This window comes from Microcebus murinus, chromosome 14 (genome assembly GCF_040939455.1).
Source record: "Microcebus murinus isolate Inina chromosome 14, M.murinus_Inina_mat1.0, whole genome shotgun sequence".
Classification (NCBI taxonomy): domain Eukaryota; kingdom Metazoa; phylum Chordata; class Mammalia; order Primates; family Cheirogaleidae; genus Microcebus; species Microcebus murinus.
This window is the reverse complement of record NC_134117.1, coordinates 31,643,235-31,658,461: the sequence shown is the minus strand read 5'-3', so window position 1 is coordinate 31,658,461 and position 15,227 is coordinate 31,643,235. Positions and strand designations below refer to the sequence as shown.

The 15,227-nt window shown below is 42.5% G+C and overlaps 1 protein-coding gene across 5 annotated transcripts in view; it reads right to left on the bottom strand.

Annotated features, from left to right (window-relative positions):
• Positions 1–15,227, bottom strand: part of MYOF (myoferlin) — a 154,578-nt gene that overhangs the window by 61,319 nt on the left and 78,032 nt on the right. For all 5 annotated transcript variants that reach the window (XM_076009968.1, XM_076009969.1, XM_076009970.1 and 2 more), the window contains 4 exons: positions 6,679–6,856; positions 5,347–5,471; positions 2,966–3,072; positions 123–315 (listed from right to left, as the gene is read on the bottom strand). In XM_076009968.1, the coding sequence (XP_075866083.1) occupies positions 123–315; positions 2,966–3,072; positions 5,347–5,471; positions 6,679–6,856 (603 nt within the window). The remainder of the gene's footprint in view (positions 1–122; positions 316–2,965; positions 3,073–5,346; positions 5,472–6,678; positions 6,857–15,227) is intronic.

The following is a 15,227-nucleotide window of genomic DNA, read 5'->3' as shown; positions in this document are numbered from 1 at the left end:
TAATCTGTCAGATCTGTTCAATATCCAGGATAATGTGGTAGTTCTCCTTCCACCACTCCCATCCTTGGCACCATCCCATAGAATCCGTATCAGGGGACATCTGTGTGGTTTAAACATCTTACCTCTTCAGTCAGCTGCATTAATTTATCAAGCCAGTCTTCAATTTCCACCAGTGTGGACCTCACATCTGTGGCCTCAGACCTCATCCTCACAGCGGCCTCGTGTATCTGGGAGAGCGCTCTGGACCGCAGCTTTCGGATCTGAGTATCCAGAACTGTGACATTGGCTTTTCCTTCTGTGAGAGGCAACGTGTATCTTAAAAAAAAAAGGAAGAAAGAAAGAGAGAGAAACAGTACTATTGAGTTCATTTGTGTTAGGATTCCATCTTGCAAACCACATCAATCTCCTAACTGATTCCACAAGCATTGCCTGGTTTAAGGTGGAGCTGAGCATCTGGCATTCCCGGGGCAGACCTGCCAGACGGTCTCTTAATGTTCAGGAGGGAGACAGGGGGATTCAAATCCCAAAGCAATTTTAAACCTTAGGGATTACACTAAGGCCCAAGGAGACACTAGAAAGAAGACGGAAACAGCCGCAGCTGGGAGAAACTGGCTTTCCACTCTTTTGCCGGCTAAAATCACTGTAGGGACCCACAACAAGTTGAAAGAGGAAGGTAGGTTAGAAATCATTGAGGTCGGGTGCAGTGGCTCACACCTGTAATCCTAGCACTCTGGGAAGCAGAGGTGGGCGGATCACTCAAGGTCAGGAGTCTGAAACCAGCCTGAGCAAGAACGAGACCCCGTCTCTACTATAAATAGAAAGAAATTAATAGGCCAACTAATACATATAGAAAAAATTAGCCAGGCATGGTGGCGCATGCCTGTAGTCCCAGCTACTCGGGAGGCTGAGGCAGGAGGATTGCTTGAGCCCAGGAGTTTGAGGTTGCTGTGAGCTAGGCTGACGCCAGGGCACTCACTCTAGCCTGGGCAACAAAGTAAGACTCTGTCTCAAAAAAAAAAAAAATCATTTAGTTGCAGGGTTCTTAACTTAGGGACCAGGCATCCTTAGGCAGTCTACAGGTGAGCCTCAGGAGGCCCGTGAAAGCCTGAGCTTATTAAGAAAACTGTGTGCGTCTGTGTTAACATGCGCCGTGACAGAATGATGAACCCAAGTTTTGGAGCCAACTACTTGGGTACTAATTGTGGCTCTGTTATTCTTTACCAGTTCCGTCTACTTGGCTGTCACTTACTCTCCTGTTCTCCTACCTTCAAATGTGAGAAACACCTTTTATGGTGGTTGTGAGAAGGAAATGAATGACCATATGGAGAACATTTGGAACAGATGCATTGTAAAGTCTAAATAATGCTATCATCACCACCATCTCATGGTCATCTTCATCACTGACATCATCTCATCAGATTCTCCAAGGGGCCCATGAGCTCCAAAAAGATTAAGAATAATTGACATAGGCCACGCCCCCATTCTAAACGAGAACTGGGCAGTATAGTGACGGGCCCCCCAAAGGCTCCTGAGCATGGCCGAGCTGGGGCCAGAATTAGCCGTCCTCTGCCAAGCCTTCCCTCCTGCTATGGCAGCTGGTGGGACATAGGGTGAGACTGTCCCCAACTTCAGGAAGTTCTACTCACATTGTCCCACTCACGTTGTCCCAAGTGAGTGGAATTTCCACTCACTTGAATTTCACCCAGCTGCTTAAACGAAGGAAATCCTAGCACGACTTCCCTTAAACACTGAATTTCCTGTTACAGAAATTTGGAAAAGATTCCAGTTTGATTCTTCAAAAACAGCTCACATCAGAAGTGTGAATAGATAGATACGCTGTAATTCGCTCAGCAAACCTTACAATTCTCAGACATTTTCCATATAAAACTTACTACCAAATGTTTCTGTTTGGTTTCATTGATAACTATAGCAACGCACTGGAAGGGCTAAGTCCCTCTAGTGATTCTTGAGGCAAAAATATATCTGGAAGCTGTTCGCTCAGAAGTCACACTGGAGCCCTTTGACAGACTACGGAACACGTGGCAGGAAAAGGGGCCGGGCTGCTAGACCCAACTCTGGGCATCAGACGTGTCATTTCACTTCTTTGGGCCTCTGATATCTCAAGACAAGGAGACTGGGAGAGATGACTGTTAGAGAATCCAGCTCTAAAATTCTGAGCTTAAACAAGTCTCCAGCTGTACTTGGATTTCGGCCGCGTTGCAATTACCTGGCTCAACCGCCAGGAGGCACAAGAAGACAGGGTGACTTGGGCATCAGCCCGGCGCGGGGAGAAAGGCCGTGGTTCTTGCTGCTTGTGGAAAGCGTTCAATGTGCTCTTCTTTTGGAACTTCCCTGTCCACTGCTTTATTAGCCAACATTGAAAACGAGTTTGGAATGAATCACTTCCCCCTTTGATTTCCAAATGATAAGAGATCTGAGCTGTTTTCCCAAGTCACTGTTATGAAAGGTCCTGTGGTTAAGTCAAATCTATGGGTTTTGCCTAACAGAGGCTTGGCATTCAGTAAAAGAATAAGTAAAAAGGCTATTTCTAAAAATATGTTTCTGAATTAGGGACATTGTTCTGAATGGTAAAATAGCTGCTCCACCCCCAGACCCCGTTCTCGGTGGGAGCCAGAAGCCACCCTTCTCCAGGGTGGTGGGCATCACTCTAGCTCCCTCCGCCCCTCCCCTGTCCCTTGCCCCAGGCTGCCCTGAGACGGGCTCTGGGTGTGGGGCCCCAGCCTCCCCAGGCTACTTTAGAATTGGCACCAAATCAGAAAGCAGAGCTTTTCCTGGTGGTGATTCAGAGACTCCTCCCAGTGAGGGCCTTTTAAGAAGCTTGAATAGTTCAAATTCGTTTTTTTTAAACAAACACTACAGACCATTCTAGAGGCTCTTACAGCCTTAGGATTTCAGGGAGAAGAGCTTGGGTGGAAATTATGAGAGAAAAACAAGATCACTATACCTCGTGTCTTCTATAACTTCGTCTATCAGCTTCAACCACAATTCAGCCAGCTGGTTTTCAGGAATTTTACTTTGTATCCCTGATTTTAGAGCCTCTACATTTGATTGCTGAAGAATTTGAAAAGACAGAAAGTAATTAGTAATTGTGCTTTATGCTATTATACCCACTAAAGGTTTAACTTTTATTTTCGAGAAAAAAAATATATAAAAAAGCTCAATTACAGAAAAACTAAAGGGATTTTTTTCCTTTAATAATACTCACCATAGCTTAGAACTATTTATTTGTGCTCAAAATATAATTAATACTGATATGTTTAAGTAATAGGACAACCTTTTCATATAGTTTGACCTTTGGAACCATGCAAATATTTTTTTTTTTCTTTTTTTTTTATTTTAGTACAAGAAGAGGAATGCAACCATGCAAATATTTATATCTTCAAAAAACAAATAAAATGAAACCAGCAAGGATAGGGGAGAGAACCTTAAAATGGAATATAATCAGCAACAAAATAGATCTAATTATATTTCAGATGAATAACCTAATTACACTGAACTAACCCAAGTAACTTTTAAACACAATATTTTAACTATGTACTCTCAAATAAAAAAACAGAAACAAAAACCCATAAATTTGTTGAACCCTAATTAGTAGGCTTATTTTTTCACAGTAGCTTATCTATGGATTTTACAATTGAACAAATGAGTATATTGAAAATATAACAAAGGCCAGATTTCTCACTGTTGGAGAAGAAAATTATAAATATAGAAATAGGGAAGGCTAGAATAAACCCTGTGGTATTGGACTGGAACTGGAGGTATCTTTATGAACTCATGGTTTTTAGTATATGGATGGATAGAGAATTAAATATACGTGTGTTTGTGTGTGTGTGTGTGTGTGTGTGTGTGCAAGTATTCCCGCAGAGAAAGCCCAGAAGCAACAACATTTCAGTAGTAGTGAGCACTTAGTGTCCAGATCTTGTTTTATAAATGCCATTCCCCACTAAAAGGAACCAGGGCTCCTTGGAGAAATGATGATTCCAAGGCTGGGGCAGAGAAAGTACAAGACAAGCCCGCAACATATTGTGTTGCATTGAGAATCTGCCAAAAGAGAGGTTGAGCGAGTGCCCACCATGAGTCCCAAAAGTCGTCTTCATGGAAAGTCACCATCCTGTCCAGAGTAGCATGGAATTAGGACAGCTTGGAGAGAGTTGATAAGAAGAACCAGATGGAAAGAGCTGAAGAACATCCAATTAGAATAAAGGTGTGACTAATTCTCCACAAATGCCCTTGATAAGGATTGGAAATTATTACTACAACTACATTGCATATCAGTTGCAGCTTTATTATATGAACAGTAATGATTAAGTTGATTGAAACCTCTTACTATTTTTCCATATTGTCTTTATAACATAAAATAATACTTCCAGATTTTGCCTAGAGTCTTAGGTCAGGCATACGCCCCAAACCCCCATACGTCTTGGTCCAGCCCTGGTAGAGATTAGATCTTAGAAAAAATGAATATTAATATAATTTGGAAATCAAACCACTGATGCCAGATAGATTTCATCAAATAGAAGTGACTCAGTATCTTTGACTTCATTAGAAATATCCCAAGCACATCCCCCTTCTCCTCGCCAACCTAGTTGACCAAAGTCAACTAGATGGACAGTCACAGATATCATATCTATGCAGTTTTCACCAGAGAAAACCCACAAACATCCAAACAAGGAAAGTTCCTCTGGTCCGTAGCAAGTGTGGAAAATGCCAGACACTGGTTCTTTTAAGCCACCTATTCCTACAGTGGGGATTTTTACTGCACTAACAGCAAAGCTCTAAGAGTTGCATGTTGCTATTGGAACAAACCACTCTCCACATACAAATTGTGGAGGAAACTATGAGTTTCCACTCAACCCCTCCACCCCCCACATTTCCCATCCTCCCCACTTCCACTGTGAGAAACTTTTATTGGGGCATTCGCCTGCCCAGGCACAAGACTGCATTCCCCAATTTCCTTGTAGTTAGCTGTGGCTGTGTGACTGTACTCAGACCAGCAGAACAGGATTAGAAATCAAGTGACTTCTGGGACTTTCCCTTCAAGGGAAAAGGCCTGTGTCATCTACTCTTCACTCTTTTGCCCTTAACTCAAGCTGGAGGGGATAACTCCCTAGTGATGGCAGAGAAAGAGCTGGGTCCCCAAAACCACTGACCCTCCATACTGGCTTTGGACCCTTGATCCCTGAACCTCAGCTGTTACTAAAGAAATTGCTGTTACCTTGCTGCCAGTGTGCTTTGAGACCTTGTGTCCTAGTGGCCTAGCCTGCAGCCTAACTAATACATAGTTCACTCGTCTGGTAAAGGGAAACGTAGAAAGGATAGACTTACCAGCCGTTCTACCATAACTAGGAGAGTGTTGACTGCATCCAGGCGATGACTAATGTCCTCCCAGTATGAAGTCAGGGTAACAACTGGCTTTGTGTGGGCCCACGGCAAGTAATAATAGTAGTTCCCTAGTATAAAACACAGGGGTCAGGGAATCTTGGACACTTAAAGTAGACACTGTGTTTATTAAAGAGATGTGCAGACTGAGCTGCCGATGAAGCCACATGCTTGGGGTACGGTTTGGGATCTTTAATTTTATTCAATTAAGCAGCTAAGGGATGGAAAGTTCTTTCTCATCCAGCCCACTTTAAAAATCTCTCTAAGATACCCTAGTAAGCTGAGTACAGCCACCTCAGGATCTTTTAATGATTCAAGGTCATGCATCTGAACATCAATGATGATGACATAGGATGGCAGCAGAAAATATAGACAGCATAGAAGAGTAGATGCAATATGTTTGTCCCTGCAAACTGCAGGGACAGTAAGTAAATATTTTTGTTGGAAGTGGGGCAAAAGGAAAGAATTTCTGTTCTTTGAAAGCTTTAGCTGGCTACATGGGGGTTTGGTATTACTTAGAGCCCTACCGTGATTAAGAATTATTAGCTGATGTTTTCTAGGACACTTTATTCTCTAAAACTGCTTGTACTAAAATTAGGTAAAAACTATGGCAGTACTGTGGGTTATTTGATCAAAATGCCTCTCTCCCTTCTCTATACTCTCCAGCCATTTTTTGATACTTTTATTAGGGCATTCTCATGCCTCGCCTTCTATTATGATTTATTTTACACACTAGAATGTAAGCTCTTTAAAAGCGGTGACCATTTCTCACTTATCATCTTCAAATAGAGCTATTTAATCAGCACAGCAACTCTGGGGAAGACAGAGACGCTGAGGATTGGAATTAAGTGGTGTGGTTGAGGTCAGAGAGCTGATGAGTAGCAGAGTGGAGACCAGAAGCCTGAGTTTCCAGGGCCTGGGACAAAGCCCCTTCCACCGCAACTACTCAATCTAAGAAAGATGTGGGGCTTGGTGGGGGCAGGAGCTGCTTTGGGGTAGCTCAGTATTTAGCAGAGTCATCATCTCGAGACTTTACAAGGTAAAGCCGGCGTTAAAGCCAGGTGGGGGGCATTGGGGTTCAGCCTCTGGCAATGGGCCCTGCAACTTACTGGGTCTGGCCAATCTTGAAGGTGCCTGGACTCCGACTACACTCTCTTCCTCATTCAACCTTTTCCTTTCCACTAACCATATGCTGGGGATATGGCTGCCAGAGGAAGGGTACAGCGCATGCTTCCTGTCTTGTGGTGCACAGGAGAGACTGGTTGGTGCCAATCTTACCATCAAATATGGCGCGGCTGTATTGAGTGGTTGATGCCAAAGGCTTACAGGTCGCGTCAAACTTGTTGCCGTAGTTTCCAATGCTGACTTCAAACTGAATGGCTTCACCGATATCTTGCAACATGGTGGCCGAATGAAAGACAGCAGACAGGCTGTACTTCCGCCTTCGCTGATATCTCTGTAAAGTATGAGCAGACATAAGTCACAGTGAAACTTCTTTTGCCCTTATTTACATGTGGATTTCCAGCAGATGAAGTTCTAAACTTAATAATTAAACAACAGGGGAGAATGTTCTTGGACCCAGCAGTTCCTCTTGAACTCATACATGTGAGCAAAAACGGAAGTACTAGGATGTACACTGCAGCGTTGATTGAAATAGGAAGAAAAGAAAACAATACAAATGTCTCTCAGTACAGATTATGTTATGTCCACATAATGGAATGAAAACTCATAAAAAGACCTAAGTAGATACATATGTGCAAACACAGAAGTATATTTTACATGAATCCATTAAATATATATTTTTAATATTGTCGTATGCATGGAGAATATCTGGAAGAATATAACTCAATTTGTTAACAGTAATTATGTTGGGCAAGGTAGAGAGATTATGGCAAACTTTACTTTCTAATTTATACATTTTTAATTTTTTGAATTGTTTATTAATTTTCTAATCAGAAATATATTTTTGATGCCAGATTTAAAAATAAATGAAATAAAGTGAATTGATTTTTCTGAAATGGAAATCAAACTGTCTTTCTTTTTTTCCTCTCTTTCTAAATTACTGATTTAATGAGCGTGTCTGTGTGTGAGGGAGCTGAAGATAGGGCCAAAAATAGCCACACTGAGCATCTATCAGCCCAGCAGAAATGACCAAGAACCATTCAGGCCTTCCCTCATGGGCACATAAAATCTCTTGAATCCACATCCTGCTCCAAATCCTTGCTCAGATGACAGTTCTCCTTTAAGAACTATATCCCCACTCATAGGGCCAGGCGCAGTGGCTCGCGCCTGTAATCCTAGCACTCTGGGAGGCCAAGGCGGGCGGATTGCTCCAGGTCAGGAGTTTGAAACCAGCCTGAGCAAGAGCAAGACCCCATCTCTACTATAAATAGAAAGAAATTAATTGGCCAACTAATATATATACAAAAAATTAGCCAGGCATGGTGGTGCATGCCTGTAGTCCCAGCTACTTGGGAGGCTGAGGCAGAAGGATCGCTTGAGCCCAGGAGTTTGAGGTTGCTGTGAGCTAGGCTGATGACACGGCACTCACTCTAGCCTGGGCAACAAAGTAAGACTCTGTCTCAAAAAAAACAAAAAACTATATCCCCACTCATTGGCGGGCACTCTGCCTTCTTCAGTTTTTTCCAAACAGCCATGCAATGGTTTAAGTTGGTGTACTTCATTATGTCCTGTGCATTCTGCCCTTTAATACTGTCCTCAACCAAAGTCTGTTCTGGAGCCCTGTTGGTGTCCACTTGCCCAGCTAGGAGGAGAGAATGTCAGTGGTTACTACGGTGCAGCCACGTTGGCTATGGGCTCCACCTGCGAACTCGTTAGATCCCCCCACGAGTGATCATACTCAAACTGCTTGACAATTTCTCACCACAGCAAGTTTAGTTCAAAGCCTTTAGAGAAGGAACTTCAGCTCTGTGGTCCTTCAGTTTGAGATTTGGAGGCCACACAGATATCAAACTGTAGCATACAATGACTTTTTCATTGTTGTATTTGGTTCTCTCCTTGCTACCAATTGCTGTGCCACAATCTAAGTAATAAAGTAATGATGCCTTTCACCTCTTGGATGTTACTAAAAATTACTTGATCCCTCTAGGATATTTATTAACTGATTTTCCTTCCCTTAATTACCCATTCATACCATGGCTTTTGTTCAATAAAATGAATCACTGTCAAGGATGGGTCTTCTGGCTTGTGTGATGCAAGAAAATGCTCACACATTTACAGAAGTAGTTAGATGACCATTTAAAAAACTTCCTTTTTAACAAAAATTGTGCTAAAATATAGATAATATAAAATTTACCATTTCTAGTGGCACAGTTCAATGGCATTAAGTACACTCGAATTGTTGTGCTACCATCACCAACCATCCATCCACAGAACTCTTCCCATCTTGCAAAATTGAAACTCCACACCCGTGAAACAATAACTTCCCATTTCCCCTTCCCCCTTGGCCCTGGCAATGACATTCTACTTTCTGTCTCTATTAATTTGAGTATTCTAGGTACCTCACATAAGGGGAATCATGCAGTATTTGTCCTTTTGTATCTGACCTATTTCACTTAACATAATGTCTTTGATGCTCATTCATGTTGTAGCATGTGTCAGAATTTCTTTCCTTTTTAAGGCTGAATAGTATTTCATTGTAGGAATACACACATTTTGTTTATCTATTCATGCACTGATGAAAACCTGGGTAGCTTCTACCTTTTGGCTATTATAAATAACACCGGATGTACAAATATTTGTTTGAGTTCCTGCTTTCAATTATCTGGGGTATATAGCCAGAAGTGGAATTGCTGAATCATATGGCAATTCTATTTTTAATATTTTGAGTACTTTTTTAAGAACTCCTGACAGTGACTGTAACTTGTGGCCTTAAAGAACCGCTGGACACCTCACTATTACAAAGACTCCATTTTGGTTAAAGAAATTTTTGACATGGTACAATAGAACCCTCCAAAAGGGTTTTGTCAGAAACTGTTACCAAATGCTTGACACTTGTCCACAAGGCCCAATCAGAAGAAGGAGGACAAGTGGTCTGGGGAGGAAGGAAAGAGACATTTTATTACTTTGTCACCAAAAGGAAGAGGATGGAGACTCCTGTCTGAAGTGCCATGGTCCTAATAACAAGCAGAAATACAGAGCTTTTAAAGGATGGGTTCTCAGCTGCAGGCAATTACTGTTCACCTGCAGCTGATGATTCAGATCTTCCCACCTCAGCTGAAGACAATCTCCTGACCTTCCCCCAGGACCCCCCTTTACCAGGTTTGGGCTGGGCCATTTCTTGTTGCACAAGTGACAAAAGACTTACCCTGCCCCTCCCAACCACTGGCCTGAGGCAGGGATGCAGGTTTTAGTTCTCAAAAAGGAGTGCAGGATGTGTGAAAGAGACAGAAAATATTTCTGCCATTTTTTCAAGCTATTCCTCTGTTACAAACCTTCAGAGCTAACATTGGTTTGCAGCCTAACTGCATATTGAATTACCTGGGGAGCTTTAGCTCGGACATTGTGAGTTTCAAAGCTTCCCTGTTTTAGTCTCTTGTCACTTTGGCAGAGAGGGGCTTGAGGGACTTAGGCTATTTGTCAAGAGCTCTGCTTAACTACCCACACTAAACCCCCTGAACTACAGTGGTTGAGGAATGCTATGGAAATTCTGGGTTTGAGTTTGAATTGTGTAAAAAGTAGGAAGTTATTTGTATAATATTAGTCAGAACTTAACAGCACAACTTCTTCTTTGTAAACCACCTAGGATGACACAAGGGAAGGGAAGGAGCTAAAAGTAGGAAACATAATTTGGGGCCTGAGTCAGGGCCTGGAAGAAAGTGAACAATATTTAAGCCAGAGCCATCTACTAAGCCAGGGGCTGCGGAGTACAGAGAAAGTTCGTGGGAAGCTCCACAAAGGGGTGCGGACGCTGCCTCTGGCCGGGCTGGCTCCGCCCCGCACACCTCCACATGGGCAAGGATTGCATTCCAACTCCTGGATGTTCCCATGCAGAACTTGCACAGTGCCCACAGAATCCCTGAACCCTCACCCTGGAGAGTCTGAGCCCTAAAAACAATAGTTTGGGTTGGGGGGGGTGCACTTGGCTCTTTGGCAACCAAGTTGCCCTGTGCTGCATCCTTTTCAGCTCTACCAAAAGATTTTATTATTTGCACACAACCCAGAACATGAGATCTCTGTAAGATGGGCAAGTGTCATTATCATGTTCTAGGTTGACTGCACTCATTAAACCCTTCCGGCAGGTGACACGAATCTGCTCATCTCACTCTCTCCTGGGGCTCCTGGTTGCCTGGCCACGTCCTCAGAATCTCAGCTCCTCTCCTGCTTTGTCATGCCAGCAGGATTTTTCATTTTTGCTTCATTTCATTTTTGTTTGTACTAAACTTATTTAATAAAAACAGACACACTATTTTGCTGTTTTTGTTTAATTATTTGGAACAAAGAAAACTAATTCTGTTTTGTACACCAGTTAATAAAAAACTTCTTTTTTTAAAATACTGTTGACACATATTATGGGCTGGTATATTGTTGGCTCTTTTTATTTTTTGCTTTTATATTTACCAAATGCATGAGATAAGCTTCCTTGCTTATGAGTGTTTAATTATTTGTAGTACAGAAAACTAATTTGGTTTTGCATTCCAGTTAGTAAAGGGCTTTTCCTTTATACTTGGTTTGCTCCTCTCCCCCAATTATGGTTGTTTACAATTAAGAGAAGCCACATGGACTCAAGTTATATTCTGGTGATAGAAGAAAATAAAGAGGCACCACAATGGTTGAATGTCTGTGATGCCATTTCTGCAAAACCCTGAATTCCAACCAACATCTCCAAGAGCCAATTCTAGTCTATAAACACGCATGTCAGGAACCACCATGCCATCACTATGTGTTTCCACGGAGGTTTTCACATGGTTTATAGACATTCTCCTGCATGATGCATGATCCCGGTAGTAAATAGCATGTGAGCTACCCACTTTTCCACCCACCCTCCCCTTGTTTTCCTTTTTCTTAATTTGTCTTCAAGATCTGTTGCAATTCCTGAACTTTAGAGTGGACACTGCTGTGCAGTAGATGGAGAGACTATAGCTAGGATGTTAATTTTAACAAAGGGAATGGCATGAAAAAGGGTAAAGTGTTTTACAAGCTGTCTCTTTAAAACTTCCGTCATTCTTTTGGGGAATTAAAATATGCATCTCTGTCAGAAGGACAGGAGAGTGTTCTTCGCTTTTTCATACCACAGGAAATGGCTCCATGGAACTGTCTGGGCAGAGGTCAGGAGATTATCCTCACCAGAGATGGGGTCGATCAGAGCCATTAAGCAGTAATACCCTGAAGCTGAAAGCCCCCTTTAAAAGCTCTGTGTTTCAGCCTGGTGTGGTGGCTCACGCCTGTAATCCTAGCACTCTGGGAGGCCGAGGCGGATGGATTGCTCAAGGTCAGGAGTTTGAAACCAGCCTGAGCGAGACCCCGTCTCTACTAAAAATAGAAATAAATTAATTGACCAACTAAAAATATATATACAAAAAAATTAGCTGGGCATGGTGGCGCATGCCTGTAGTTCCAGCTACTCGGGAGGCTGAGGCAGTAGGATCTCTTAAACCCAGGAGATTGAGGTTACTGTGAGCTAGGCTGATGCCATGGCACTCACTCTAGCCTGGGGAACAAAGTGAGACTCTGTCTCAAAAAATAAAAAAATAAAAGCTCTGTGTTTCTGCTTATAGTTAGGAAAATGGTACTTCAGATATGAGTCTGCTACTTTCCTCATTTGCTGGTAAATTAATAAACCTCCCTTTCCTTCTCCTCAAACCACTTGTCCTTGTTCTTCTAATGCGGCCTCAGGGATAAGAGCTTAACTTTGGTAACATAATAACTTTTGGCTCTGTGTCTCTTTAACGAGTAAAACACAAAATAAAATGGGTTTACAGTCCGGGCGCGGTGGCTCATGCCTGTAATCCTAGCACTCTGGGAGGCCAAGGCGAGCAGATTGCTGGAGGTCAGGAGTTTGAAACCAGCCTGAGCAAGAGCAAGACCCATCTCTACCATAAATAGAAATAAATTAATTGGCCAACTAATATGTATAGAAAAAATTAGCCAGGCATGGTGGCCCATGTCTATAGTCCCAGCTACTCGGGAGGCTGAGGCAGCAGGATCGCTTGAGCCCAGGAGTTTGAGGTTGCTGTGAGCTAGGCTGACACCACGGCACTCACTCTAGCCTGGGCAACAAAGCGAGACTCTGTCTCAAAAAAAAAAAAAAAAAATGAAAAAATGGGTTTATATTCTGTGATATCACAGCATAAACCCTTGGAATCTGCTTACAGAGATTCTGCTTGATTTATGGCCTATTCTATAGGATTAAGGTTTGAAACATCAGGCTGAGTCCAACACTCTAGGTCTTCAATGGTCCCTAATCCTAATCCTTTTTGCTATTATATTATAGTAGACTCATCATTTGTGTTTGAGTCTATTCAGGCTGCTATAACAAAATTACCATAAACTGTCCCGGGCCCCCAGTGCACACGTGTAGAATGTGCACTGCACTCTCCAATGTCCCTGCAATGGTCTGAGGGACAGTGAACTGGTCCCGTTTAAAAAGTCTGAGGACCCCTGCTAAACTATCAACACAGTTTTGCCATCTTAACATAGCTTGTCTATGCCAGCAGCAATTTTGTTACAAAATTATCATAAACAACATTACCATAAACAAATATTTGTTGACTTATAAACAACAAATATTTATCTCTCACAGTTCTGAAAACTGGGAAGTCCAAGATCCAGGTGCTAGCAGATTTAGCATCTAATGAACCATGTTCTGGCTACATTCTGACATGGAAGGAGCAAAGCAGCTCTCTGAGGCCTCTTTTATAAGTGCATTAATCCCATCCGTGAAGGTGGAGACTTTATGAGCTAATCACCTCCCCAAAAACCTACCTCTTAATACCATCACCAAGGGGGTTATGTTTCAACATATGAATTTTGGGTGGACACAAATAGTTAGACCATGGCAATTTGCAAGGAATATGTTCCTGAGATCATAGCAAACCTCAAAATTCAAGAAGTTTGTAATATTCTATCATTTCCTCCAGGAACTATATTTAACAAAGTAACTGAAAAATTTGGGGGACTCCTTTAGATCCTAATTGAGAGTTGCTGCTGCAGTGTCAGGAATAGTGAGCCACGAAGCCTCACTGTCACCCCAGATGGCTGGCGAGGTGCACTCACCACCATTCACAAACCTGCCTCTCAGCACATTTGATTCAAATTCTCACCTCAGCGAAATCAATTCCTTACTACATATCAAAAAACTTTGGGATAACTCAAGAGCAGTCAAAACTATTAATGCTAAATCCAGGAATAGCATTATGGCACTGCTGATTTTATGGCATTCATGGCATAATATTATTTATGTGTCTGTATGTCAGCGAGGGTGGGGGAGAAGAGGAGTAGGGTGATAGAGAAGGACTCTATAATTTTTCAAAGAATTATCCCCCAATGAGGTATTATAATAACTTGGCCTTTAATATCGACTTCTGTTAAGAGGTAGGCTCAGCCAAAAAAATCTGATACATTAATGTATAAATGTAAATTTGATTAAATGTATTTATTAAACAGTAAATTTGATACGTTAATGTATAAAAACTGGAAAAACTATCATGTAAAAGCTGTAAGCAATTTCTGATTCCAGAGGCAGAGCTGTGAGGTCACATTCAAGGCAGATAATTTCTTTGTTTTAGGAAAATTTTTGGAATGGATCCTTAACTATGATGTAAAGCAAATACCTACCAGGCTTCTTTTATAATTTATTTATTTAATTTTTTTTTTTTTTAGAGATGTGGGGTCTCACTATGTTCCCCGGGCTGATTTCAAATTCCTGGGCTCAAGCGATCCTCCTACCTCAGCCTCCTGAGTAGCTGGGACTACAGGTGTGCACCTGCCTTCTTTCACAACTTAACCTGAATTGAACTGTTTTATAGGATAAACTTTCAAATGTATGTTTTAGCCAGGGCTATGTTATAATCTTTGCTAATTTGGGGAGAGAACTGTTTCTTTTCCCTGTATGAAGTTAGATTGAGGGCCTGTGGCTTGCTCTGAGGTGTAAAAAGAGACAACCTCAGGAAGAATACACAGCATGATCCTTTCCTCTTAAAGAATGAAACAGGATTGAAATTGGTGCAGCTCAAGAACTGACTACTGATGTTCCAAACGCACAAAGACGAAAGAATCCAGAAAGCACTGCTTTGGATGCTAACCTTATATAACTGTCTTCTGGGGAAGTGATGAGCAGGGCCACATTGCTAGGGGGTGGGGAGAGGTAGAGAAGGGAGAGTTTCCTCTAAAGGGAGTGGATATTCTCCCTGTCAATCATCCTGAAAAGGGGCAGATCTACTCGCAGGCTGACATTAGACAACTGGAAGGAGAAAGCTCTTGCTCGCTTGAGAACTCGTGGCAGCTGGGCCTGGACTGGGACCAAGATGTAAGCAGGGCATGACTGGAGTTTGGGGAAAGTGGAGAGCTGAGTCCGCCACAAGGAGCAGGCTGGAAGGAGACAGGGAGGCTGTCTGCCAGAGAATCGCCAATTTAGCCAGCCATGTTGTCACTATGTCACCGTGTTTTCCTATTCTTGTCCCAGAACTGAAAGTAAAAGCTTTTTTAAAGTTGCCGTTTGGTTTCTGTTGTAATGTGGGAAAATCAGAGCAGAGCCTGTCCCATGCTTGGAATGGGGGGCGACAGGGAGGTGGCAGTAGCCAGGGGAAGCTTGGGGGCTGGGGTGATTCGCAACCTGGCAAGGGGTGTCCCTGGGCAGACGGGCATCA